Source organism: Capra hircus, chromosome 20, assembly GCF_001704415.2.
Source record: "Capra hircus breed San Clemente chromosome 20, ASM170441v1, whole genome shotgun sequence".
Taxonomy (NCBI): Eukaryota; Metazoa; Chordata; class Mammalia; order Artiodactyla; family Bovidae; genus Capra; species Capra hircus.
In genome coordinates, this window is record NC_030827.1 from 10,383,123 (window position 1) to 10,407,301 (window position 24,179).

At 41.1% G+C, this 24,179-nt stretch overlaps 4 protein-coding genes and 1 pseudogene across 13 annotated transcripts in view; 4 read left to right on the forward strand and 1 right to left on the reverse strand.

Moving 5' to 3' along the window:
• The window catches only part of RAD17 (RAD17 checkpoint clamp loader component), a 35,604-nt gene extending 33,421 nt beyond the window's left edge, over positions 1-2,183 (reverse strand). For 3 of the 5 annotated variants that reach the window (XM_005694599.3, XM_013972746.2, XM_013972749.2), the window contains exons 1-2: positions 2,058-2,183; positions 471-574 (exon numbers count right to left, since the gene is read on the reverse strand). In XM_005694599.3, coding sequence (XP_005694656.2) covers positions 471-574; positions 2,058-2,073 — 120 coding nt within the window. In that variant the 5' untranslated portion in view covers positions 2,074-2,183. Of the gene's footprint in view, positions 1-470; positions 575-1,537; positions 1,676-1,701; positions 2,004-2,057 lie in introns of those variants that run through there. The other 2 variants (XM_018065607.1, XM_018065608.1) reach the window with 2 other exon arrangements.
• AK6 (adenylate kinase 6) lies at positions 2,436-16,637 on the forward strand. Its single transcript, XM_005694602.3, has 5 exons — positions 2,436-2,544; positions 4,232-4,324; positions 12,931-12,989; positions 13,159-13,304; positions 16,172-16,637. The coding sequence occupies exons 1-5, from the start codon at positions 2,517-2,519 to the stop codon at positions 16,362-16,364; spliced, it is 519 nt and encodes a 172-aa protein (XP_005694659.2). The 5' UTR covers positions 2,436-2,516; the 3' UTR covers positions 16,365-16,637.
• Positions 2,489-6,097, forward strand: TAF9 (TATA-box binding protein associated factor 9). 2 transcript variants are annotated; one of them, XM_005694601.3, is made up of 3 exons: positions 2,489-2,544; positions 4,232-4,324; positions 5,034-6,097. In XM_005694601.3, the coding sequence occupies exon 3, from the start codon at positions 5,051-5,053 to the stop codon at positions 5,843-5,845; it is 795 nt and encodes a 264-aa protein (XP_005694658.2). In that variant the 5' UTR covers positions 2,489-2,544; positions 4,232-4,324; positions 5,034-5,050; the 3' UTR covers positions 5,846-6,097. The 2 variants fall into 2 exon arrangements, with proteins under 2 accessions (XP_005694658.2, XP_005694657.2); XM_005694600.3 differs by having other exon boundaries at positions 2,532-2,792.
• Positions 10,366-11,170, forward strand: LOC102176076 (annotated as a pseudogene).
• CCDC125 (coiled-coil domain containing 125) overlaps positions 23,372-24,179 on the forward strand; it is a 36,861-nt gene continuing 36,053 nt past the window's right edge. For 4 of the 5 annotated variants that reach the window (XR_001919789.1, XM_018065564.1, XM_018065565.1 and 1 more), the window contains exon 1: positions 23,372-23,569. The gene's annotated coding sequence lies outside the window, so the exon portion shown is untranslated. The remainder of the gene's footprint in view (positions 23,570-24,179) is intronic. The other variant, XM_013972750.2, reaches the window with a different exon arrangement.

Consider the following 24,179-nt stretch of genomic DNA (forward strand, 5'->3'; position numbering starts at 1 on the left):
ACTCTGTGGGAGAAGGCGAGGGTAGGATGATCTGAGAGAAGAGCATTGAAATATGTATATTACCATATGTGAAATAGATCACCAGTCCAAGTTTAACGTGTGAAACAGGGCACTCAAAGCTGGTGTATTGGGACAACCCTGGGGGATGGTATGGGGAGGGAGGTGGGAGTAGGGCTCGGGATGGGGGACACAGATACACCCATGGCTGATTCATGTCAATGTATGGCAAAAACCACTACAATATTGTAAAGTAATTAGCCTCCAATTAAAATAAATAAATTAAAAAAAATTAAGTTTGTGTTTTCAGTGCACAGTTGTTTCACAATTTATTATTAAGGTCTTTAAATCACTAATTATAATAAATACAGGGCACCGTTACTTTGATTGCAGTAACAAGTCATTAGGAACATATTCAAAAATTCATAACTCCTTTTGGGCAACTATCACATGGCCGTTTTAGTGTATCATACCTTTGTGGAAGATACCTTTGGTCTAAAAAAAGTTTTTGACATTATAAACTTCAGTAGTTCCCATCCGTAGTATACAACCTGTAGTACATTAAAGTATAATTCACCTAGGGGCAAAAAAAGAAAAAAAATCTCAAATTCAGAAAATTGTAAAACAGAAGTACAGTAATATATATTGCTAAAATCAACAACATAATAAAGGCTCAAGAGCTAGTGAAAGAGAATACAGTAAATATACATGCAGTAAGAAATCAAAATGGTAAAGTGAATTTTATTTTTAATGACTATAATTATCTACAGAGATACATTTTTTACATGAACTCGGTAATGCATTAGATAACACAGAAAAATCAGACATTTGTGTACTTCTGTTTTGTTAAGAAAAATTAAACAATTCTCTTTGCGCAGTTTTTATACTGAAAATTAAAATTTTCCACACTTCAAGGCTTCCCTGGTAGTCCAGTGGTTAAGAACTGTGCCCTGCAATGGAGGGGACATCAGTTCCATTCTTGGTCTGGAAAGATCCCCCATACCAGAGCAACTAAGTCCCTGAACTGCAACTACTGAGCTCACATACTCTTAAAGGAGGGGAGTACCCAACAAGAAGTTCACACACTGCCACCCTAGCGTAGATCCTACTCACCGCAACTAGAGAAAGCCTGCATGCAGCAAGGAAGACCCAGGGCAGTCAAAAATAAATAAAATAAATCAATTTTTTCCCCACACTTTAAATTTCAAAAATTTCCCCCAAATTTCAAATAACCAAAAAAGCACCTTACAATGAATTCAGGCTTATCACTGACTTTAGACAAGGCTTGATATTTTACTGTAAAGTTTTTCTGTAACTGTTCTTTTTTGAACACGTCATCAAGACATTTTCTCGGCAACACTCTTCTGAATTTCATAGTTCTTCAATGTTTATATAAACTGGCGAACTCAGCAATTTTAAGTTTGCCAGAAGGAAGGTTTTTTAAAGTCTAAAAACCTGTAAACTGAGCTTTATAGTTTGGAGACACACGTAATTTATGTGTAAACACTTCCACACACTAGAAAGCAAATCATACACTCACAAATTTTTCACGACTGGGAACGTCTCTGCTCTGCAGTTTCAAAGAGGTAGATAGGTGGAAAAAGCACCTCTTTGAGTGAACATAGTTGGCAGGTCGAAATAAGAGAGATAGACTTGTTCTGGTCAGAATTCTAGTTGCTCTTTGAAAACAAGGCTGACAGTTACCTCCTTTAAAAAGTAGGCAACTGTCCTTGAGGATACCAGGTTCCTGAAATGAGATGTCAGCGGCAGAAGAGACTTTGAAGAGTATTTCTAGCACACCCACCACCACCCTACACACTGCACTGGAGATAACTAAGCTGAAATATTTGTCCAAGGTCAGGCTGCTAGTCAGGCAAGAGTCCAGACGAACTCCCGTGCCTCTGCTCCAGGCCAGCGCTCAGCACCCCCACCCTCTCAGCCCCAGATGGGATGGGCAGTTCGGGAGGAGGAGCCACGAGAGGCCGGGAGGCGTGAAGGCAGACAGGGATTCGCGCCTCGAGGACATATATACACCACAGCCGCAGCAACGACAGCCTTACTTTCGGGTAGCTGCATCCCCTCGCGGGCCGAGGGGAGCGGTGGAGCCCAGGCTCTGCTCCAGGGGGAAGGCAAGCCACCCGGCCCTGCCTGAGCTCAGCGCGGAAGCCTCTCAGAGGCCCCGCCCCCCGGGGACCTTCCAGATCTGTCGGCGCTTCCGCGACCTGGTCCGGAGGGCGGGGCCGCCAACGGAGCGACTGTCTTAGGCATCCAGCGCATTGCCTGACTCGAAGCGCCGGCCCGACCGGTGCCGGTATCTCGGACCCTGCGATGGAAGCGTGTCCTCGAGGGCCGGGTAACCAGCTGTGGGTGACGAGGCGACGGAGGTGGGTCTCGAGCGCCCCTCCAGGCCTCGAGTACCCCAGGCCGCTGGCGCTTGCCGTTGCCCGCCCCTGCCGGCCCCTCCCAGGAGCGTGTAGAGCGCGTGTGCAGAGGCGTAAGGAGCCAGCGCGGCGAGGACCATGTTGCTTCCGAACATCTTGCTCACCGGTCAGGGCGCGCGGTGGGGTGCTCTCGAGGGGCTGGGCTGGCCCGGGAGGCCGAGTGCTCTGGGGCCTGGCCCGAAGGGGCTCGCTTAGTGTTGTGTGGGGAGGCTCGGCGAGGGTCGCGTGGCGGGGTTGTCGTCGTCAGGGCCTCTGGACCCGGCCCTCGCGGCGGTTTTGCGGGAGGCGGGGGGAGGGGACGACGAACGTTAATTCTGTTGGCGAGAGCTGGCCTTCTCGGTGAGGCGGAGAGAGGTAGATAGATCCAGCTCCCTTTTCTGGCAAGCTGCCTAGTCTTTCTTAATCACGTTTTTGTTTGTAAAATGGCTGTTGCTTTACTTGGTAGGGTTGTCTTTGGGTTGTTAGCTAAACAGCATAAAGCAGTATCTGGCCCTTAGTAGATCTGTTAATGATGGATGCCATTATTAGGTCTTGAGGCTTCTTGAGCTGCCTCTCATTTTTCCTTTGTATCGAGAGTCAGGTGAAAGGAGTCGGATGTTTGTGCTGTGGGTGATTCATTTGTCATACACGCTAGCTGAGGTTGCTTCAGGCGCTTTTTAATTTTTAAGAACAGAAGGCATCGACTGAGCAATTCTGGTCGTTTCTCGTCCAGAGATGCTGTAAAATTCCCGGGATGATGGTGGGGTTTCTTCTGGGTCTTTGGATCCATGCTCAAGGCGCCTGTTATATCTGAGGGGTCCTAAAATGCCGCATAGTGACTTCAAGAATATTATTTCTAATTTGTTTAACTCTGAAAATGTTTAACTGTTAAATTGTAGTAGGTAATAGCACCACGGGACATTCATGTCAAAATCTAATGGGTGTAGATGCTCTTGCAGTACAAAATTGAGGCGCTCTTTGTGGAAACAAAGCAGGTGTATCTTTTAACAAAACAAGCATGCTGGCAGCACATAAGTCTTGTCTGTTTCTGAGAGCAGCAGATTAACGTCAACAAATTAACATTTAGCCTGCTCTTTAAGAGGAAGGTTTTACAACATCTTGTTTGTGTCAGACAGTATCTTAGTTTTTTAATATTAAACCATATCTTCAAAAATATAAACGTGAGCATTTTATTGAAAACATGGCGAGTTTAGGATTCAAACTTGGTGTATTATAGTGGACTGGAGGTAAAATGTTATTTTCCTTATAGGTTGACCTGAATTTATTCCTTTTATCTTTAGTTATAATGACCAGATTTTATAATTTTGGCGGCATTAAATCTGAACAGCTGAAAATTAAGGGTATGATTACTTATCTTGAAGCAATATGAAAAAAGGAAGGTGAAGAACAGTGTATAGTATTGCCATTTATGTAGGAGAAGGAAATACATCTATGTGTATGTATTGATATATATGCATGCGATGTGTATGTATGTATACACATTAAAACAAATAAATGGTGGCAGTTTATTTGAGGTGGCTAATTTTATTCTGGGAATTTTCATGATGGCAAACAGTCTGTGGTTGGCATCAGATTCTCCCAAGCCCCACTTGCTCTGGTAAAATCAGATACACTGGGTGAAATTCTGATAGCCAGCAGGCTTTGGGTAGTTCATTAGGTTATGGTGTGTGTTTGTATAGGATTGCTAATTAGGCAACTTTTCATTTCAGTTGTTGAGAACCTTTAGGGCAGATCAGTGGCTAAAGTCTAATGAGTATTTCATGAACAGTATTTTTCTGTGGCTTGTTTTACAGGTACACCAGGGGTTGGAAAAACTACATTAGGCAAAGAACTTGCATCAAGATCAGGACTGAAATACGTTAATGTGGGTGATTTAGCTCGAGAAGGTAAGGGATACTTTGGTGTTAGGTTTGTTTATTTAAAAACTGAGAGACAAATAATGAAGTATTAGCACTGTATTTGTGAGAAAGAAGAGAAAATTTTCCATGAAGGAATTTATGCTCTGTTGGGGACATAGAAAATAGAACATATTGTCTCATGCTGTGTCCTGGTTATTTTGACCGCTGCATCCCCTCTGCAGTTGGCTAGTAGTTTTTGTGGACAGTAATAACTGGAACAGCTTCCATGAAGATAGGACCATTTGAATGTGAGGAAGAGTATTGTGAGTTGCGCTAAGCATGTATGTATAGAGAGAAAGATAGTCTATGAGCTTATTGGAGGGACAGAATTTTGAACTCAGGCAGTAGGATACGGCTATACTACCGTCTTAGATTAGTTTGATAGATGCATGCCTGCAAGCACCTGCACATATTTTTAAAGTATATGTTTTTACCTATTTTACCCTGGTTTTTTCCAGTCTTTGATCACTTCCATTATTTGTGTCTTCATGTTTTTATATTCTCTAATGGGTAGAAATTCCATAAATTTAAGTAAAGGGAACTTTAAATGTGCCTCATTAAAATTGAAAAGATGTAACATTTTTTAATTTGTTTTTAAAAACTTGTATTTAAAAATTTTAAAGTTCCTGACAGTTGCTCCTAAAGTAACTATTTCACATTTGATCTAATGTACATATTTTTTTCAAATGATCTAAAGTTTGATCACCGGATATCATGGAGTCTGGCAAGATGGCTTCTCCCAAGAGCATGCCGAAAGATGCACAGATGATGGCACAAATCCTGAAGGATATGGGGATTACAGAATATGAACCAAGAGTTATAAATCAGATGTTGGAGTTTGCCTTCCGATATGTAACCACAATTCTAGATGATGCAAAAATTTATTCAAGTCACGCTAAGAAAGCTACTGTTGACGCAGATGATGTGCGGTTGGCAATCCAGTGTCGTGCTGACCAGTCTTTCACCTCTCCTCCACCGAGAGATTTTTTATTGGATATTGCAAGGCAAAGAAATCAAACCCCTTTGCCATTGATCAAGCCATACTCAGGTCCTAGATTGCCACCTGATAGGTATTGCTTGACTGCTCCAAATTATAGACTTAAGTCTTTACAAAAAAAGGCATCTACTTCTGCAGGAAGAATAACAGTTCCACGGTTAAGTGTTGGTTCAGTTACTAGCAGACCAAGTACTCCCACGCTTGGCACACCAACCCCACAAGCCATGTCCGTTTCAACTAAAGTAGGGACTCCAGTGTCCCTCACAGGGCAAAGGTTCACAGTACAGATGCCCACTTCACAGCCCCCAGCTGTAAAAGCATCAATTCCTGCAACATCAGCTGTTCAGAATGTTCTAATTAATCCGTCATTGATTGGGTCCAAAAATATTCTTATTACCACTAACATGGTCTCATCACAAAATACTGCCAATGAAGCATCAAACGCATTGAAAAGGAAACATGATGACGATGATGATGACGATGACGACGACGATGACTATGATAACTTGTAATCTAGCCTTGACGCATGTAACTTGTATACTTGGTTTTGAATCTGTTGTACTGAGATTAAACATGCATGCTAGATATTTCCATGTTGTGTTCTAGAAAGAATAGTATTTAATGAGTAAATATGCTTACCATACTTTTCGATTGAGCTGTTGTGTTAGATTTTCTTTAATAGGATTAGTAATGGTTTCTCATCACCCTTTAAGTGTAAAAAATAAAGTTGTAATTCGTGCATTTAATTGTTGGTACTTTGGCAATTATGTTCTTAGGTTTTTTTTTTTAATTGCAGTTTTCCACCTCATAACCAACAGAAAATAGCAGCTGGAAAAACTGGAAGTTGTTGCAGTCTACTCCTTACCATTATAGTCACTTGTAGTGTTTTCACACATTTAGATCATAGTATGATCTCTGGTGTTAAGCCACTCTTATGGGCCATTCTTTCAGATTGCTGAGGTATAACCATGTCTGCTCTTTAGAGAGACCACTTGGTCAGGATTTTTATTTATAGTGAAACTTACCCATTTGGGCTTCCCTGGCAGCTCAGATGGTAAAGAATCTGCCTGCAGTGCAGGAGACCTGGGTTTGATCTCTGAGTCGGGAAGATCCCCTGGAGAAGGGAATGGGTCCCCACTCTGGTGTTTTTGCCTGGAGAATGCCATGGACAGAGGAGCCTGCCCGGCTGCAGTCCATAGAGTTGCAAAAAGTCAGACATGACTGAGTGACTAACACTTACCCATTTTTCTATTCCTTTGCTTATATTTAAGGATCCTTGGTGGGTCTCTCAGTATCTCACTACTTAAAAATTTTAAGTTTTTTCCCAGCTTCCCTTTTTGCAGGTCAGTTATGTATCTTTGCTCATCATATTCTTGATACTATAAGCTAGTATCATGCTGATATTTTAAACCCAGTTTTGGTGTTCAAATTATAGTTGATAAAACTTAGGTCTTTATTTGCTACTGTGTGTAGCTTGTCATTCTGCATTTTATAACCGTATGAAATCTGGTTTGTTCCTTTGCCTGTGCAACTTTACTATTTTTGATAAGTGATTTCAGTCACACGTGTGCTTGTTGCTAAGTCATGTCCAACTCTTTTGTGACCCAATAGACTGTAGCCCGCCAGGCTCTTCTGTCCAGCACGAATACTGGAGTGGGTTGCCATTTCCTCCTCTCAGAGTTACATACAGAAGTCAATTTCAGTCATGTCTTCCAGTTCTCACCCACTCAATTTAATGTTCCTAAACTTAATGAAGTTATAATCTGTCATGAATAACATTGAGAGCAAGGATAATCCACAGTAAGACACTCTCCTCGTCATTGAGTCTCTGCTTACACGCAAACCATTTTAGTTGTGTGCCTTGATGGTGCATGGTCTTGACCATTCTGTTTGTGTTTGATTGATGAGTTATTTAATGAGATGGAATCTTCCTTATAAATGGGGCATTTTTCCTCCTATTATGCCAGATAAAGGATTTCTGGTCTGATTTAACATATTAGATGGTGTGCTTTATTAGATTTTTCAAAATGTACCGGATTCCCCCCCGCCCCGATGCCATTTGAATATATCTGAAAATCTAACTAGGAGATAGTCTGAGACATTCAGCTGCCTCATTTTTTCCCGAATGGTAATATGTTTTAAGGGAAACCACTCAATCTTCTACAAAGCACTGTTTCTCAATGGGGTGATTTTGTCCTTTGGGGGATATTCAGAGACATTTTTGCTTGTCACAACTGGAGTGGGAGGTTTTCTTCTGATCTCTAATGGGTCGATGCCAAGGATTCTGCTGAACATCCTGCAGTTCACAGGACAGTCCTCTGTCTGCTTAACGAATTCAGTTCAGTCGCTCATCGTGTCCGACTCTGCGACCCCATGGACTGCAGCACCCCAGGCTTCTCTGTCCATCACCAACTCTGGGAGCTTCTTCAAACTCTTGTCCATTGAGTCAGTGACACCATCCAACCATCTCATCCTCTGTCGTCCCCTTCTCCTCCCACCTTCAGTCTTTCCCAGCATCAGGGTCTTTTCCAGTGAGTCAGTTCTTTGCATCAGGTGGCCAAAGTGTTGGAGTTTCAGCTTCAGCATCAGTCCTTCCAGTGAATATTCAGGACTGATTTCCTTTAGGATTGACTGGTTGGATCTCCTTGCATTCCAAGGGACTCTCAAGAGTCTGCTCCAACACCACCCTTCAAAAGCATCAGTTATTCTGCACTCAGCTTTCTTTATAGTCCAACTCTCACATCTGTATATGAGTACTGGAAAAACCATAGCTTTGACTAGATGGACCTTTGTTGGCAAAGTAATGTCTCTGCTTTTTAATAGGCTGTCTAGGTTGGTCAAGCTTTTCTTCCAGGGAGCAAGTGTCTTTTAATTTCATGGCCAAGCTCAAAATGTCAGTAGTATTTCAGGTTTAGAAACTTGCTGTAAGTCATGAGACCAAAACAAAACTGGTTTTAAATGAATGTGCCTTAATGGAGTTTATTGCCATCCTGGTAATCATGTTAAATTTCTGTATTATTTGTAAGAGACCATCTATATTGCTTAGAACTAAAGCAGGAAAAATTAGGTGGGGAATTAGGCTTAATAAAACTAGAGAGAGTCCTGAATGTGGAGAGACCAAGACTGCTGCTCGTACCCCTGTTCATTCAGTCTGCATTCCTCACTGTCCTTTCCCATGTGCAGTCATTTAATTACACTTGTTACCAGCATCCTTGATTTTTCTGCCACTAGTTTATCAATCTTCAGCCTCTGTCCCTAACTCCAGCATGCTCATGGATCTAGACATTAGACGCATTTCAAATATCTGGCCCACAACACTTAAAATCTTGATGTGTTTCTAACCCAAGGGTTGGCAAGCTGCTCCTGGTTTTGTAGGAGCCACTAGCTAAAGAGCAAGCTATAAATTCTGAAATATTTACTGTCTGGCCCTTTATAGAAAAAGCTTGCCGTTCCCACTTTAACCTTTGTGTATCTCATTCTTCCCCTCACTTTAATCACCTACCACTAGAAGACTTTGAAACTAACTTATTCCTTGTCCTCTCACCAACACTGCTATCCCAATCCTTTCATCTGATTCTCACTTTCCCACCATATATCTCTTTTCCTCTGTGATCTTGCAATCCTGCCTGTCCATCTAGTGATCTCATTGACTCAGACTGATCAGTTCTTCTTGCTGGTGACTCTTAGATTTATAATTAAAACAGCCTAATTTCTAGACATCTACTAGATGTAACCATCTGGATAGTTCCTGGACATTTCCAAATTTATGTTTAGATGCTCTGTAGTTCTCCCTGACTGCTTGTCCACTCCTGATTCTTGTCCTGCCACACATACAAATGCATTCACATGCTACCCAGATGCACTTGGCTTCTAATCTTGATAGTTTAAAAAATCAGTTTGAAACCCCTCTTCCATTCATTAGACCATTGATGCTGTGTCCCCGGTACCACTGAACTATCCTCAAGACCATTAGTGCTGAATCTCAGTATCTCATTGTTCAGTTGCCAAGTCGTGTCTGACTCTTTTTTGTGACCCTGCAGACTGGAGCCCACCAGGCTCCTCTGTCCTTAGGATTTTCCAGGCAAGAATACTAGAGTGAGTTGCCGTTTCCTACTGCAGGGGATCTTCCCAACCAAGGGATTGAACCTGTGTCTCCTGAGTCTCCTGCATTGGCAGGCTGATTCTTTAAATACTGAGCCACCTGGGAATGAAGGATCATCTTACCTACCTTTTTTCCTTAGCTTCAAGTTTCTACTTACAAGTTACCTCCTCCAGGAAGCTTCCCCAAATATCCTGCTTATGTTCCTCACCTAAAAGATGCCCATCTTATTGCCCAAAGCACCATGATTCACAGCATTAAATATTACAATTTCCAGGTTACTTGTCTATCATCTCATATTACTGTAAACTGTTGAAGGGAAGGACTACGTTGGTGTTCAATTTGTTCACTATTATATCTTCATTTCCTCTGTAATTACTGGACATGGTGTTTGATAAATGTTTTTTGAAATGAATGTTTGAAAGCTTGGGTTACACTATTTTATTTAAATGTATTAACATGATTTTAAGAAATCCTGCATTTCAGCATTGCAATACATAAAGACTTTTAATAATAAAGTTAATACTGCTATAGTTTTATTTTAGACAACATATATTAAAAGTTGTATTTTAGACAACATATACTAGTCTGGACTTAAAATATGAAAGAACATTTATCTACCCCAGATTCCCACATAGTACAAAATCAGCAGTAGGTATTCATTTTGTGGCATTGTAAAATATATATATATGTGTGTGTATATATATGTATATATGTGTATATATATATGTATATATATGTAAAGTAATGTAAAAATAATGGAGAAATTTAACAACCTAATTTACTTAAGTTTAATTACATACTTCAGCCAGTTAGTAAACAAGATTTAACTAATTCACTATTGTTGAGTATTTTAAAGCCTCTTTTATACTTCTTTCTGGTTAGAAATTCAGAGGTCAAAGAAATCTCTGGACAGGACATTTTTCTTGAAAAAATTACAGATTTCTGGGGCGGGCCGGGCGTGGTGTTGCGGTAAGCCGGTTCCTGTGGGTGCAGCGGTGCAATGACCTGTTTTGCTTCAACACATTTCACTTGGATCCACTTAGAGAAACTTATGGGATTCCTTTTTACTTAGAGTGCCTCGCCCACTGGCTAGAGTCCTTCGTCGTTGCAGAGGCCCCTGGTGGAGAGTTAATGGGTTATACCACGGGCAAAGCAGAGGCTCAGTGGCCAGGGGAGAATGGCGCAGGCACGTCACAGCTCTCCCGTTGGCCCGGAATTTCAGCGCCGTGGTTTGGCTGCTAAACTTATGGAGTTATTAGAGGAGATTTCAGAAAGAAAGGGTGGGTTTTTTGTTGATCTCTTTGTAAGAGTGTCTAACCCAGTTGCTGTCAAGATGTACAAGCAGCTAGGCTACAGCATGTACAGGATAGTCAAGAGTACTCTTCAGCGCGCAATGGGGAGCCGGATGAGGACTCTACAATATGAGGAAAGCACTATCCAAGGACACTGAGAAATCCATCATACCATTACCTCTTCCTGTGAAGCCGGAAGACAGTGAATAACCATGAACAGTGGTTCTTAGGCTGATGATGCTCCAGATAGTTCATGGACAATATTATTTTCATTAGACAATCTTGGAGCTCTATTAGGAGAAAAGGGGGTCATTTAGCTCTTAAAGACTGCAAGAAAATACAGGCTGTTAACTTATTTTAAGTCTTCTTTTCTACTAGCAATATTATACCTTCTAAAGCTGTTCACTGTAATAAAATCCAAAAAAAAAAAAAGGCATTTAGGTCAGAAGGAAACACTCCACTGGCATGGCTCATAACATACTATTCACAATGTGCTCGGGAAAAAGCCTGCTCCAGGCTCCTAATTTCTGTGCCCGAGAGCCACTGCTATATATACATTTTTTATCTTGTATTGAACTTAAGCTTTAAAAGCATATTTGAAATGTATGAATCTAAGATGTATAATAAAATGCACTGTTGACTCTAAAAAATAATTAAACATTTTCAGAGTCAATTTACTAAATACATAATATAACAGTTATAAAAAGAGTCATTTAAATTTGCATCTCTTTAGTAGCTGGGAAAGTCCAACATTTTTTTCATGGATAGTTTACTAATTATCTTTTCCATTATGTGTGAATTGTTTTCTTATTGTTAGGTTACTGTTTTTGAGAAATTTATATAATCTACATTTCAGTCCTTTGTCCTAGTGTAAATATTTCTCCCTGCTATTTAAAAAAAAAAATTCTTCAGAGATTTAACATTTTATTTATTTGAATGAGGATGAGATGGCTGGATGGCATCACGGACTCGATGGATGTGAGTCTGAGTGAACTCCGGGAAATGGTGATGGACAGAGAGGCCTGGCGTGCTGCGATTCATGGGGTCGCAAAGAGTCGGATACGACTGAGCGACTGAACTATGAACTATTTTTTTCACAAACTCAAATGAATCATTCCTTTGTAAAGTTTAGTTTTCCATTAGTTATCTTTGGAATGTAGTTAACTTTTTAATCCACCTAGAACTTGTGGTGTAAAGTAAGGGTTTAGATTATTTTCTGCATTGTTAACCAGTTTTCACACCAAGACAGTTTAACTTTTTAGCGGGAAAGAGTCTCTGGTAGCTGAACAGTAACCCAAGAAGTCAGAGGTCACACTAGGGTGCTAGAGAAGTGTGTTCGTGTGCTCAGAATCAGTCCACAGACCCTGCAGACAAGACAGTTAAAATTGCCTCTGCCTTCCACTAACCCTCGGTACTACCCTTTTGTCACTTCAGAACTTATGCTCATTTTAAGCTGATTTCAACCTGTGCCACATTGTTAAGGGGAAGAGGTAGAAGACTATAGCATGCGTTTTGAGATGGCTAAAAGAATGATCTAAGTCTGCCTCGTGGGGACATGCCTAGGAGTTCAGGCTGAGGGTGGGATTGGTATGTCTCACCTCCTTACGACACACTTCATTTGAAAGAAAACGAATTTACTGGAAAGTTTTTATGTTAGATATAAACTTGCCTTCTTTATGTCTGCCCCCATCATTCTTGTTTTACCTTCTGAAACTTAACCCTTGGCTTTTGGGGAAGCTGGAAATCTAGACGTTCAGGAGCATCTGTATACTGACTTTTCCTTCCCCAGACCCCATGAATGTGGCCTCAGTGGCAAAGGGTTCATTCGTGGAATCAAGCACCAGTTGTTGCTTTTAATAAGTTTCATATCCTTGGCCTAATAAGTTTGGAACTTAATCTGCTGTTAATGTATGTGAGTGTTTGTATCCCTCTCACCACCAATCTGAGGCTCCACAAAACTAATGTTTTCTTCTTATAGCACCACAAATACTGAAGTTGGTTCTCTGTAGATGGTTTCAGTTTTGAAACTGTTATCCAAATTTCCTTCTAGACAAAATTATAATTTATCAGCATTGCTCATTATATTTGGTGTCTGTGTGACACTGTTGTATTAGTGCCCTCTCTTATCTCTAAAAAAGTAATTGAAAATTACTGAAAGTTACCAAGAAGACTACTTTAATACTCCAATGTAAATCTCTTTTAGGGCAGTTATATGATGGCTATGATGAAGAGTATGACTGTCCCATTTTAGATGAAGATAGAGTAAGTACAATTTTTTAAATAAAGTATACATTAAAAAAAATAGGAAAGTTGACCTTAGGTGTTTTTTTTAATTGATTGAATACTGAGGCGATAGTATTTTTTTAGCTTATTTATTTTTTTGACCTCAGTTTTTAAGAGTATTCATCTTTATTTTTTCCCTTTCTTACAGGTAGTTGATGAGCTAGAAAACCAAATGAGTGAAGGTGGAGTTATTGTTGATTACCATGGTTGTGATTTCTTCCCTGAACGCTGGTTTCATATAGTATTTGTCCTGAAAACAGATAACAGTATTTTGTACAAAAGACTTGAAAATAGGTAAGAAAGGAAAAACATTAAATTCTTGAAGTATTATATAAACTTTTATTCAGATTCCTGAAGTTGGCAACTACTAACATCAAAAAGGTTCTATTTGAAAATGTGACTACTTTATATTTTGTTCTCATTATAAGGGGCTTCCCTGGTGGCTCAGAGGTTAAAGCATCTGCCTGGAATGCTGGAGACCTGGGTTCGATCCCTGGGTCAGGAAGATCCCCTGGAGAAGGAAATGGCAACCCACTCCAGTACTCTTGCCTGGAGAATCCCATGGAGGGAAGAGCCTGGTAGGCTACAGTCCATGAGGTCGCAAAGAGTAGGACACAACTGAGCGACTTCACTCATTCACTCTCATTATAAACCAAGTCTGTATAGTACCAACATTCTGAACCAAGAGAAAAAGATGCATTTGTAAAACACAAGCAGTAGTTTCTAAGTAAATGAAGACCCTAACTGACAGTCTGATTCAGTAAAATGTACTATATAGCAACGCTATTTAGTCATGCTTTTTCCCAAATGTAAAACTTCTCTAGGAAGACGGCCAAGACAATAGCATATTCTTAGCTATGGAATGAAAATTACCCACTTAAATCATCCTCATAACAGAAATGAGAAAACTTATGAAAAGCTAACAAGATAAATTAACATTTCACAATATATTTGAGTTCATCCTTTCCAAGAGAGCATCAGGCTTAATCTGGAATAACCAAAAAAGCAAAGTTTTATGGAAAACATTTCCCCACTGTCTTTTGATTCAAGCTGTGGCAAAAGGGGAATTTTAAAGGAATTCCAGAAGTTTGCCTAAGGTCAGGTTCAGAATTTGTGTTCTCAGTGATCATAGTCAGCTCTGACTAAACACCGTTGAATTGTGTGTGTGTGTGTGAGTTGCACTCTTTGCAACCCTATGGACTGTAGCCTGCCAGGCTCCCTCTGTCCATGGAATTCTCCAGAGAAGAAGACAGGAGTGGGTTGACATTTCCTTCTCCAGGGGATCTTCCCAACCCAGGGATCAAACCTGGGTCTCCTGCATTGCAGGCAGACTCTTTACCATCTGAGCTACAAGGGAAGTCAATCCTTGCACAAAAAAGTATAGTATGAAATATACAGGAAACGTTAGGTGGGAATAATTCCTGAAGCTTTCATCATCTTTCTTTAGGCAGGAAAAGCCATTAAAAATATTTGAACAGAGAAGTAATTGAGATAATATGGTACATATGCCTTTTGTCAAAAACCACTTAACATTTTTATTAAAAATTAAATTTTATGTAAAAGATTAAAGTATGAGGAAAGCAGTCTTGTTTTTAACCATTGAAAAAATTAAGTACCTATTTAATTTTTTTTAATGAGTAATCACCTATTTAAAGAAAACTTACTGAAATAAATTCACATACCCTATGAATTGTACAACTCATTTGAAGCATACACTTCAGTGGTTTTCAGTGTATTCACGGAGTTGTATATCCATTATTATAACCAATTTAAAAAAATGTTCACCACCTCCCCCCCTCAAAAAAACCCGTACCCATTAGCGGTCACTGCCCATCTCCCCTTAGTCCCCAGTCCCAGCTTTACTTTCTATCTCTGTCGATTTGCCTATTCAGGACTTTTTATATAAATGAAATCATAAAATGTGGTCTTTTGTGTCTGGCTTCTTTTATTTAACATGTTTTCAAGGTACATCTGTGTTGTAGCATGTACCGGTACTACTTTTCTTTTTATTGCCAAATAATATTCCATTATATGGATATACCATATTTTATTTATCTGTTTATCAGATTATAGACATTTGGGTTGTTTCAACTTTTTGGCAATTATGAATAATGCTACTATGAACATTCATGCATGTGTTTTTCTGTGAATATACATTCATTCATGTATCTTGGGTATTGAAGTTTCTCTAGGAATAGGATTTCTGGGTCACATGTTAAAGAGCTATGTATAACTTTCTGAGAAACTGTCAGACATTTTCCACAGTGACTGCACCACTTTACATTCCCAAGAATAGTCTATGAAGCCTCCAGTATTTTCACATCCTTGTTATTATCTTTTTGATTGTAGCCATCTTAGTGGATATGAAGTAGTATCACATTGTACTTTTCATTTGCATTTCCTTAATGGCTAATAATATTGAATGCCTTTTCATGTGCTTATGGGCCATTTATATATCTTTTGGAAAAATATGTATTTAGACATTTTGCCCAATTTTTAATTGAATTATTTGGCCTTTTTTATTAAGTTGTAAGATTTATGTATTTAAAAAAAATGTTCCTTGTGAGATATAAGATTTGCAAAAACTCTCCCATTCTGTGAGCTGTCTTTTCATAAAGTTAATCACCTTTTGAGTAGTTCAATCTAATTTTGATTGTTATAAAATTGAATTAATTTGAATCTGTATTTTCCTTACTCATTTCACTAACTAGCTGGCTAATTTACATCTTCCTAAAGATTATACAAGTTAATTTTTTCAGTGTCTTTGGAACTGGTAAACTACAGATATATCTGTGTGATCTAGTACCCACTTAGTATATGATATTCTTTATCATGTGCATTTTATTATATGCCATTTATTTGTTTTATCTGTCTATATCTTAATTCCTCTAACTTTTAAAATTTAGAACCATAACTATAGACTGTTTAATCTCATAGCTGGGCATCTGGCTTGAGGTAAGTAGATGTTTGCTAATTGAATGGCTGACAAATTGTAGGGGGAGGAATGCCAACCAGTTATTTCTAGGTAAAGAGACTAAGAACTATTTTTGTGTGATTCTTCATGTGTTCAAAAAGTGTATAGATTCTGAAGTGTCTAATTTCTAATTTGTTCCTAAAACTTTAGTTAATGCTATTCATATTATTTCCTCTTTGCCTTCTAGGGGTTATAATGAGAAGAAACTAAAAGATAATGTTCAGTGTGAAATTTTTCAAGTTCTTCATGAAGAAGCCTTAGCATCCTACAAGGAAGAAATAGTGCATCAACTGCCGAGCAATAAACCAGAAGATCTAGAGGATAATATCACTCAGATACTGAAATGGATTGAGCAGTGGGTCAAAGATCACAGTTCTTAACAAGAATGGCCACTGCACAATCACTCTTGACATCTCTCTGCCGATGTCACGTAAATTATTGTTATCAATAAAACTTTCTTATTGAAATTGTGCTGTTAGACTAGGAGGTGGATAGTATAAAGGTTTATATTTGGGTTTTTTTCTCTATGAGAAAGCTAAACTCAAATATAATGAATAGTACTATTAAGGATTGAGAGTTAAAACTGTAAAAGTTTATTACAGAAGAAAATCAAGATGATCTCTTAAAATAAAACACAGGTTAAAGATAAAGCATCAATTTTCCATTTTTCTTTCTTTAAAAAAAAAAGAAGTGGTAATACTTGCACTCTGTATACAATTCAAAATGTACAAAAGCATATACAGATGGTACCCAACTTAGAATGGTTCAGCTTAGGATGTTTTGACTTTATGATGGAGCGGAAGTGAGAACACACACACTAGAAATTGATAGCTTATGGTGAATTGTCTGATTTGTGATATCTGAAGATTTAGCTTTGGGACCAGGAACCAGGCTTGATCACTCAAGAGCTTTTGTGTAGCTTATTAAAGTATAAAAAGGACAGAGAAAGCTTCTGACATGGACATCAGAAGGGGGATGGAGAGTGCGCCCCTTGCTAGTCTAAGCAAGGGAGTTATATGCTTTTTTAATTAGTTATTACAGTAAATCAAAAGATTGTCTCAAGGTTGTAAAGACCTTACTAGACCCCTCCCATAATTTACATTTTAAGGTAACAGGATTAGCCAGAAGGTTTTCAGGAAGAAGTAACTGTCCTCAAGCCGGATACATTGTTATTATATAATCCTTGCTAAGGAATGTAGAAATAAAACATTTGTCCTTTCCTCCTCCGTGAGAATTCCAGACCCTTATCTCCTCTTTGAGAGCCCCAGATCCCTCTTTTCCTCAGGGACCCCGGGCTTACTATCAACCTGCCTAGGAATCGACACTCAAATTCATGCTTTGAATTTTGATCTTTTCCTGGGCTAGCGATCCGCATGCAGCATGTTGCCTGTGACGGTGGCAGTGGGGGTGGCTGCAGCTCCCAGTCAGCCAGGTGATAATGAGGGTGAACAGCCGAGAAAACTTGGCACCACGCTGTACCATGCAGCCATTCTACTCTTAACTTTCAGTTCAGTGGTCAATAGCTTACGAGACAGTTAACACATTATTATGAAATAGGCTTTATGTTAAGATGATTTTGCCCAATTGTAAGTTAATGTAAGTGTTCTTACATTTAAGGTAGCATATTTAAGGTAGGCTAGGATGGGAGCTTCCCTGGTCGTCCAGTGGTTAGGACTCGGAGCTTCCACCGCTAGGCGTGTTGGTTCATCCCTGGTTGCAGAACTAGGATCTCACATTCCACAGTGGGGGGGAGAAAAGAAAGGTAGGCTAGGCTAAGCTGTGATGTTTGGTAGGTCAGGCGTATTAAGCACATTTTTGACTTAGGATATTTTCAACTTATGATGCATTCATCAGGCTGTAACCCCAACATAAGGAAGATGTGTACTAGAAAGGTAGGCTTCCCTTTCAGGCCACCCTGTTCTTCAGTCACTGCTCGATTCCCTCCCTTTAGGAAAGAATGTTACTGGTTTGGATGTGTGTGTGCTTTTTTTAAGCATATGGTAGCATGTGTGTGCTTGCTTTTTTTCTTTTAAGCATATGGTAGCGTAACATGCAAACTTATGTCATTTTTTTTTCCATTTAATGTATTTTGTATATTATACCATCTCGCAATGGCACCCCACTCCAGTACTCTTGACTGGAAAATCCCATGGACGGAGGAGCCTGGTGGGCTGCAGTCCGTGGGATCGCGAAGAATCGGACATGACTGAGCGACTTCACTTTCACTTTTCACTTTCATGCACTGGAGAAGGGAATGGCAACCCACTCCAGTGTTCTTGCCTGGAGAATCCCAGGGACGGCGGAGCCTGGTGGGCTGCCATCTCTGGGGTCGCACAGAGTCGGACACGACTGAAGCGACTCAGCAGCAGCAGCAGCAGCAGCAGAACATACAGACCTTCCTATTCTTTATTAAGCTATATCACATATCATATGATATATCACATATCATAAAATCCACTGTTTTAAAGTGTACAGTCCATTTAAAATATCATGTTCACAAGATTGTGCAACTACCCCATTCTGTAACACTTTCATCACCCCAACCAAAAGACATCCCACACCTATTAGCAGTCACTGCCCATTCTTCCCTTCTAGCCCCTTGCTATTACTAGTCCACTTTGTTGCTATGAAAGTGAAAGTGAAGTCGCTCAGTCGTGTCCGACTCTTTGTGACCCTGTGGACTGTAGCCCACCAGGCTCCTCTGTCCATGGAATTTTCCAGGCAAGAATACTGGAGTGGGTTGCCATTTCCTTCTCCAGGGGATCTTCCCGACCCAGGGATCGAACCCAGGTCTTCCGCATTGTGGGCAGACGCTTTAACCTCTGAGTCACCAGGGAAGCCCAAAGTCTCTCAGTCGTGTCCGACTCTGTGATCTCATGGACTACATAGTCCATGGAATTCTCCAGGCCAGAATACTGGAGTGGGTAGCCTTTCCCTTCTCCAGGAGATCTTCCCAACCCAGGAATCAAACCCAGGTCTCCCACATTGTGGGCAGATTTTTTACCAGCTGAGCCACAAGGGAAGCCCTTAGATTTGCATATTCTGGAGATTTTCTATAAATAGAATCATATGTGGTTTTTCGTACCTGGCTCCTTTCACTTAGCATAGTGTTTTCATGATCATCCATGTTGAAGCCTTAATGAGTACCTCATTCCTTCATATGGTTGAATAATATTCCACTGTATGGCTATTCCACATTTTGTCTATCCATTACATCAGCAGCATAGTTGGATTGTATCCATTTTGGGTATTATGTTTTATGAATATTAGTGTACAAGTTTTTGTGTGGATGTATGTTTTTAACTGTCTTGGATATAGCAAAGAGGGAGATTGCTAGGTCATATTGCAACTGAGTTTAGCATTTTGAGGATATGCTAAAATGTTTTCCAAAGTGGTTGCATTACTTTCTATTCTCACCATCCATGTATTGGAGATCTAATTCTCCATATCCTTGCCAACACTTGCTACTGTTCACCTAATAGCCATCCTGTAGATACACAGTCGTAGCTTCATTTTGGTTTTATACATTTCTCTAACGACCAATGATGTTGAGCATCTTTCCATGTGTTAGTCATTTGTATATCTTCCTTTGGATCCCTAATACTTTGTTGCTTGTTTTGGCCAATCCATGTGGCCTATGGGATCTTAGTTCCCTGACCAGGGATCAAACCGTGCTCATGCCCTGCACAGTGGAAGCATGGAGTCCTCACCATCGGAGCACCAGGGAATTCCCACTAATCTGTTTTGAAAAGACTTTTTTTCACTAAGATTCACTAAATCCTCTTGTCAAGTGATTGCTACTACTTATCCATCCTAACACTGACATTGTCTCATAATAAGATGTTCCTTCAACAAAGGAAATAATGGAACCTAATACCAAACTGTATGCATTGTAAGACTCTTCAGAATATAAATATGCTTGTTAATTTCAGGCCAAGGTTTTCATGTAATGCTTTCATCACAATGCTTTAACATTTATAGTTGGGGGAAAAAAAAGTCTTAAAAATAAACCTACTTATTGTTTGTCTCAGTTTTATCCAAACCTACTTGTAAACTTTTTGTTTAAATAGGCAGTGTGATGTTAACCAAACTTAAGGAGATAAAAGTGTGGCACATTTTTAATCATTTTGTATTTCTGTGAATGAGAGTTCTTAACATGATTTATTCAGTTTCTCAAAAGGGTCCTGGGGACTTCCCTTGTGGTCCAGTAATTAAGACTCTGTGCTTCCATTGTAGGGAGCATAGGTTTGAAAGTATCTTAATAAGCTATGACATGTGCATAAACAGTCATTTTTTCCCCTTATGCCCTTCTTGGTATATTTTTATTTTTATGGGCTTTGAAATAAGGTATTGGCCTTAGTGGGGCTATATTTCTTCCGCATTCTAAGCATGTCCTACCACCAGTGCCTAACAACATTTGAATTTGTGTTTATCTTTAACAAGAGTCAAATCTGCAGAGAACTATTTATTCTTTCCAGTTGAGCGGGGAGAGGGCAAGGTGGAAAAAACACTTGTCTTGGGGGATTTCCCTGGCAGTCCAGTGGTTAAAACTCTGAGCTGCCACCACAGGGGCCATGTGTTTGATCCTTGTTGTGGAACTAAGATCCCACATGGCACAGCCAAAAAACAAAACCCTGTTCTTAATAACTCTGGTTGCTGCATATGTGAAAAACAAGATCATGGAAATTATACCTGTGCTTTTACTAAAGGTTTAGTTCCTTAATCCTTTCGATGATATAAATTCCTTTGACAGTCATGTAAGCTATGAACCCACTTCCTTCAAGGAAATACAGATCTAAATACTAAAATAAAATGTTATATTTTAAAAAGATTCACGGATCCCTAAAATCCATCCAGAGGTTTATTTTTTAAGGAGTTTATTTTTATGGAAGGGGAGATTAGAAAACTATAATTTGTTAAGTGAGACTAGTGAATAAAAAATTGGTCTTCCTGGAAGTCCTAGGCTGTTCATTAAGCAAGAAAATAAAAGATGTACAGAGCTGAAAGAAATAAATCAGCTATTCTCAGTTAACATTGTTTATGCAGAAATTCCAAAGAGAATCCACACAGAAGCTACTTGAATAAGTCACATTAGTAAAGTCACAGGATACAAGGCCAATACAGAAAAGACAATGTATTTCCATACATTAATGACAAATTAAAACAACAATACTATTTTAAATGGTACCAAAAAGCATTACATACTTTAGGTATAAATCTAACAAAATATGTGCAAACTGCATGCAGAAAAAAATCAGAAAGCAAAAGATCCAAATAGGTGGATATACCACGTTTGTGGACTTCCCAGGTGGTGTTAGTGGTAAAGAACCCACCTGCCAATGCAGGAGACGTGCCCAGATGCCCTGGAGGAGGTATGGAAACCCACTCTAGTATTCTTGCCTGGAGGATCCCATGAAGAGAGGAGCCGGGGAGAGCTATGGTCCACAGGGTCGTAAAGAGTTAGACACGACTAAACCAACTTAGCATGCACACGCCGTGTTCATGAATTTCAAGACTCAATATTGTCAGTTTTCTCCAAATTGATGTATAAATTAAATTCCAACATACTCTTTTTTTTTCAACATACTCTTTTAAAATAAAAATGGATAAGTTGAATGTAAAATTTATATTCTAGAAACAAGAATAACCAGACAATGATGAAGAAGAACCAAGTTAGAAGACTTAAAGTAACTGATTTCAAGATTTGCGGTAAAGAGTAAAGTCAGTCAGTGTGGTATTAGTGGAAGGGTGAACACAAACAATGTGATCTCAGGTGGCCTGGGACTGCAGCAGCTTGAAGCAGGATTTCGATTCCCTGGCCAGAGACGGAAAGTCAGGCTCTGGGAGTGAGAGTACTGAATCCTAGTCACTAGACCACCAGGAGCCTGTGACTAGTGACAAGACCCTGGCCCGTCACCTGTGTAGAAATGAATTCCCACGGAGAGACGTAAAGTAGTGAAACAATCAAGTGTTTATAGGAGGAGAAAGGTATGTGTGAATAGACACATGGGAGGGCTCAGGGAGAGTCTTGCCCTCTTGGTAGGGCCCTCCCACGCGTGCGCGTGCATCTCTTAACCAAGATGGATTCTGGGAGACAGGCCCACGGATAGGTCCACATCACCCGCTACAGGGAGGCGTGCGTGTGTGCTCAGCCGTGTCTGATTCTTCGCGACTCTGTGGAGCGTAGCCCGCCGGGCTCTTCTGTTCATGGGATTTCCCAGGCAAGAATACTCGAGTGGGCTGTCATTTCCTCCTCCAGGGGATTTTCCTGACCCAGAGATTGAACCCCCGTCTCTTGCGTTGACAGGCAGATTCTTTACCACTGAGCCACCTGGGAAGCCCTGTCGGGTATTCAGTTCAGTTCAGTCGCTCAGTCCTGCCCGACTCTGCGACCCCATGAATCGCAGCACGCCAGGCCTCCCTGTCCATCACCAACTCCCGGAGTTCACTCAGACTCACGTCCATCGAGTCGGTGATGCCATCCAGCCATCTCATCCTCTGTCGTCCCCTTCTCCTCCTGCCCCCAATCCCTCCCAGCATCAGAGTCTTTTCCAGTGAGTCAACTCTTCGCGTGAGGTATTAGGAAATATCAAAATCATTGCACCAGGTGAGGAAGTTAATGACTGGCACGTTTTGGGTGGGGTTGAAGGGAGGTAGGGTCTTTCTCAGGAAATTCACAGGAATGGATCTCCTCAATAGCAGTTCTCCAGGCCTTGCCCTCTGGTTCCCTCCCACTGCCTAGCCTTCGCCCTGGCAGTTCCTTTGGCCTGCAACGCCTCCTCATTCCTCGGCTCTGAAAACCTTTTCAAAAGCCCCGCTACAGCTCAGCTCCATCCTTCTCTTAAGCCACTCCTAGAGGCTTAAGCACTCTTCCCTGGAAAATCCCACGGACAGAGGAGCCGGGTGGGCTGCAGTCCCTGGGGTCTCAAAGAGTCAGACACGACTTCACTTTCACTTTTCACTTTTGTGCATTGGAGAAGGAAATGGCAACCCACTCCAGTGTTCTTGCCTGGAGAATCCCAGGGACGAGGGAGCCTGGTGAGCTGCCGTCTATGGGGTCGCACAGAGTCGGACGCGACTGAAGCGACTTAGCAGCAGCAGCAGCAGCAGAGGCTTAAGCTTTGAACCAGTTCATTTTACCTTCAGTGACGCACACACGGCCTCGTCGTTTCTCGAGGTCTCGAGCTATTATTTATAACTCGGTTGCGCTGTATCTGGGGACATTATGGGTGTCCAAGTCGCACAGAGCTCCTAGTCCCCGCATCCTAACCCAGAGAGCTCAGACTGTGGCGCCGAGGTAGGGGGCGGGGCCAGGGACCCGGGCGCTGCGCCGCCTTCCCGATCGGGGCCGCGCCGCGCGGTCACGCGGCGGGAGGGGCGGCGGCGCGCGCGGCGAGGAGGCTCGCGCCCGGTGACCGCGCTTAGGGGCCGTCGGGACGAGACGCGGGCGGCGCGAGTCGGCCAGGGTGCCGCTCGCCGTGCCCCTCTGTTCTTCACCCGTCAAGGATCCTGGGGAGGGTGTGGAGCCAGACCCCAAGAAGCAGCTGCGCAAATTCGAGAAACTCCGCAGGTTGTGGACAAGCTGGTAAACGGGCTCCTCCTTTCCCTCATGCTAGTTAATGGCCTTATCTGACATTATAGAAAGGAGAAATAGGTTTGAAAGACTATTTCTGCCCCTCTCCCCTTCTCCTTTATTACTTTTTCTATATTTTTTCTTCTAATTATGAACGTTAAAACTGTAGCTCACTAAATGAATTGTGGTATCCTGGATTGGATCCTCGAACAGCAAAGGACTTAAGTAGGGAAACTGGAAAGGACCCTGATGCAGGAACGACTAAGGGCAGGAGGAGAAGGGAACGACAGGGGATGAGATGGTTGGACGGCATCATCGACTCAATGGACATGAGTCTGAGCAAACTCTGGGAGATAGTGAAAGACTTCAGGGAAGCCTGGCATGCTGCAATCCATGGGGTTGCAGAGTTGGATGGGCCTGAGGGACTGAACAATAACAAAGGGAAAGGGGAGATTCTGATAAAGTATATGGTTTAATTAGGGCTTCCCGGGTGGGTCAGTTGGTAAAGAATCTGCCTACAATGCAGGAGACCTGGGTTTGATCCCTGGGTCCGGAAGATCCCCTGGAGAAGGGAATGGCAACCCATTCCAATATTCTTGCTTGGAGAATTCCATGGACAGAG

Excerpts from the sequence above, each read along its gene's own strand:
- AK6 (XM_005694602.3), top strand. The coding sequence starts at position 2,517 with ATGTTGCTTCCGAACATCTTGCTCACCG. Across the intron at positions 2,545-4,231 it reads TCCGAACATCTTGCTCACCG|GTACACCAGGGGTTGGAAAA; the intron begins GTCAGGGCGCGC and ends CTTGTTTTACAG. Across the intron at positions 4,325-12,930 it reads GGGTGATTTAGCTCGAGAAG|GGCAGTTATATGATGGCTAT; the intron begins GTAAGGGATACT and ends AATCTCTTTTAG.
- TAF9 (XM_005694601.3), top strand. The coding sequence starts at position 5,051 with ATGGAGTCTGGCAAGATGGCTTCTCCCAAGAGCATGCCGAAAGATGCA.